The sequence below is a fragment of the Zingiber officinale genome, chromosome 6B (genome assembly GCF_018446385.1).
Source record: "Zingiber officinale cultivar Zhangliang chromosome 6B, Zo_v1.1, whole genome shotgun sequence".
NCBI classification, from domain to species: Eukaryota; Viridiplantae; Streptophyta; class Magnoliopsida; order Zingiberales; family Zingiberaceae; genus Zingiber; species Zingiber officinale.
In genome coordinates this window covers 132,755,801-132,759,393 of record NC_055996.1, presented here as the reverse complement: position 1 = coordinate 132,759,393, position 3,593 = coordinate 132,755,801, and the positions used below count along the sequence as shown (strand labels likewise).

The window sequence follows — 3,593 nt, the reverse complement described above, 5'->3', positions numbered from 1 at the left end:
TCTCTTCGTTTAATCTTAATATCACTGATTCAGACAGTGGTGGTACTTCAACTAAACTACATATTGGGTGAAGAAAGCAAAACTGAAGAGAAAGAATGAACAACAACTCACAAAAATGGTTTCACAGAATAATGAACTTGTTGCGGCATTGGATCAAAGTTTCAATGTTGCTATGTTCAAGGAAGAAAATAAAATTTTATTCAAAGATTTGAATACCATTGCTTATCCGATAATGCGTGAATTTATTCACAGTGAACAAGTCAGAATTATGCAAAAGATGACTGAAAATCAAAAATCTCAATCAATTCCACATCAAGTAGAAGGATCTAGGATCAGTTCATCTCAAGAAGAAGGACAAGGATCTCAAGATCCTTTGAATGATTCCGGTAAATTTTATGATTATTTCGGTGGTTTATTAGGAAGTGATTATCTAGAATATTAAATATTGATTTGTTTAGTATTGCAATGTTATTGTAGTTATTTAAATGTATGTTTACTTTAGTATTTGTGACATTTTAAATTGTATGATGGATTATGTGTTATGTATTTTAAAATTTTAAATGTTTAATTGTGTGTTTGTTATTAAATTAACAATATTATAAATTTTAATATATTTATAATCTTAGTAATATAACAAATATTTTAAATATTTCTTATTTAAGTTAATAACTAATATAAATTTATAATATATAAAATTTACATAATAAATTAAATTAAATTAAATAATATTAATTTATAATATTTAAAAATATTTTAAATATAAATTTAATATTATAATATATTATATTTTAAAAAGTCGTACTTGCACCATTTTGGTGCAAGTGAATAGTGCAGCACCATCACTGTTCACTTGCATCATTTTAGTGTAAATTTTGGATCTCCATTGGAGGAGATTTGATGTCTCTTTTACATCAAAATGGTGTAAAAGGGTACCTATTGAACATGATCTTACACACTTGGTCCATTTTATTATGTGAATTCATTAAAAAAAAGTGGAAGTATTATTATAATTTTTTAGTTTTTTTACCTTATAAATATATTTAAATCAAAATTGAGAAAAAATCTTATTAAATACATTTATAAAGTTAAAAAAATATATATAAAAATTTATTATTTATGTATTTTAGATTTTCATTTTTTAAAAAATAAATTTACTATATAAACGACATCGTAGGGGACTAAGAATTATGGAATAGGAGAGATTCTCTAATTTTTTCAGATTTCTTTCACACAGTGAATTCTTCTTTTAAAAAATATCATCTAAATTGTGATTTTGTACATAAATTATATTTTTTTACCGTATCAATAATTTAATTGGATTGTTTTGGGGGAGAGATAAGAACTAGAGGATGTGACCTGCTATTTTCGATCTATTAATTTTTCTAAACAGTAACTAAAATAAATATCACCTATTAATTTCACATTAAATATAAATAAATATTATAATCTATTTAAGTATCCATTTTAATTAGATTTGTCTGGCACGAGAGACGAGAGACGAGAGACGAGAGACGAGAGACGAGAGACGAGACACGAGACACGAGACACGAGACACGAGACACGAGACACGAGACACGAGACACGAGACACGAGACACGAGTTAACCTGAGAGTCGGCTGCTCCTGCGGACGAATAGTGCAGAACCATTTGACGAAATGCATCCATCAGATCTATAGATCTGGAAAAAAAAACAATTACTTCACCAAAGATTCAATCAACTGCGAAATGAAATCGACAGTCACAACAGAGCAAACTACATGGCTAAAAGGAACAGTAGACACTAGATCTAAAGACCTGCCCTACCGACAATCACAACGGAGCAGCAAGAGAAACCAGCATTCATGGCCGGGAACAGTGCACATAACAGAGAATCAAGACGGAAAATGGAACACGGGGAGCTGAAGACGGCGAGCCGGAATCCTGATAACTGAATACTGAGAGGGATCAAATCAAACGTAGCCTCCGTTGACTCGGACGACCTGCCCATTCACCCACCCGGCGCCGTCGGTGCACAGGAACCCCACCACCGGCGCGATGTCCTCCACCTCCCCCAGTCGCCCCATCGGACTCTCCTCCAGTACGCTCTGCACCACCTCGTCGCTCTTCCCCCCGTAGAACATCGGCGTCTTCACCGGCCCGGGCGCCACGCAGTTGGCCGTGATCCCCGTCCCCTTCAGCTCCTTCGCCAGCACCTTCACCATCACCTCCACCGCCGCCTTCGACGCCACGTACGCCGAGTAACCCGGACGTAGCGCGCCCACCCCCGAGGACGAGAAGCACACGATCCTCCCCGCTCCGCCGCGGACCAGCCGATTCGCGGCCTCCCGGCAGCAAAGGAAGCTCCCTCGGGCGTTGACGGCCAACGTGCGGTCCCAGACCTCTTCGGTGGTTTCAGCCAGGAATGGGTAGTCGTAGTCGCAGATCGCGGCGCAGGTGACGATGATGTGAGCGCGGCCGCCGAAGGTGGATTCTGCGGCGTCGAAGAGCGATTTGACGGCACCGGCGTCAGAGATGTCCACGCGGAGGGCAATGGCGCGAGGTGGGCGATCAGTGGAGGCATTGAGCTCGGCGGCAAGTTGTTCTAAATTGGGGGTGTCGGAGCAGTCGCCGAGAACGAGGAAGGCGCCGAGGGAGGCAAGGTGGACGGCGACACCACGGCCAATTCCGCGGGCGGCGCCGGTGACGATGGCTATCCGGCCAGAGAGGGGGAGGGCGTCGGCCATTGAGTCGATGGGCTAGCCTAGTAATAAAATAGTCGACGAAGAGGAGCATGATAGGGTTTTAGGATAAGGAAAACCCATAGCAGTGTCGGTGGAAGGCAAAGTAACAAATTGCCCCCTGATTCTTAAATTTAAAAATCACCCTACCAAAAATTTTTAATTAATCCGATTAATAAAATAATTCTTCAAAAAACCTTCTTTTTTTTTTTTTGGCACAAATAATTGGCATTGCTAACTTATTTATTAAAAATATTATCAAGATCAACTATTAATATTTTTACTCAAAATAAATATTATATATAATTTAAAATAATAAAAATTTATAGATTATTTAGTAAAGATAAAAAAAATAAATTCATAATAAAATAATAAATTTTTTAATGAACATTCCTTACTAAAACATATAAAATAGTTAATAATTCTAAATAAACATATTTTATCCTAAATTTGATTTAGAAGTGAATGTGCATTCCTATGATATTGATGCCCTATAATACGTTGTGATTAAGGACTTGAGATGCTCCCAAAAGCCGAAGCGTGGAGGTTGTTCCAACTTAGGTCTTGTCAAGTTGGGCTCGGAAGGAAAAGGATTGAAGGAAGTTATTGGGCTCGAACCTTGAGTGTCGTAGGGCTTCAGACGTAAGGTGTTTGACACTCGGGCTTGGGAGAAAATAGCGCTTGGTGCTAGGGAATCAACCTTAGAATCGGGTTGTGCTCAACATGTTAAGGGGGAAATGGGGATGAGAGGGTGAAGATTTAATTTTACAGGGAATCAGTTTAGGAGTGATGAGCAATAAAGGGAATCAATGATGACTTAGCGTAGCACACAGCGGTCAACCCTGGAAGTTCGGCATCTTTTGGTTACGCCCTTTA

At 38.4% G+C, this 3,593-nt stretch overlaps 1 protein-coding gene across 2 annotated transcripts; it reads right to left on the bottom strand.

Moving 5' to 3' along the window:
* Positions 1–1,541: 1,541 nt before the first annotated feature.
* On the bottom strand, positions 1,542–2,814 carry LOC121989592 (NADPH-dependent aldehyde reductase-like protein, chloroplastic). Of its 2 annotated transcripts, XR_006114287.1 has the most exons (2): positions 1,804–2,814; positions 1,542–1,678 (listed from the first exon to the last, which is right to left on the bottom strand). XR_006114287.1 is itself a non-coding variant. In XM_042543726.1 (1 exon), exon 1 carries the CDS (start codon positions 2,721–2,723, stop codon positions 1,950–1,952), a length of 774 nt encoding a protein of 257 aa, XP_042399660.1. In that variant the 5' UTR covers positions 2,724–2,814; the 3' UTR covers positions 1,695–1,949. The 2 variants fall into 2 exon arrangements, 1 of the variants encoding a protein (XP_042399660.1); XM_042543726.1 differs by lacking the exon at positions 1,542–1,678 and having other exon boundaries at positions 1,695–2,814.
* Positions 2,815–3,593: the final 779 nt, after the last annotated feature.

Coding starts and splice junctions, on each gene's coding strand:
- LOC121989592 (XM_042543726.1), bottom strand. CDS start 2,723: ATGGCCGACGCCCTCCCCCTCTCTGGCCGGATAGCCATCGTCACCGGC.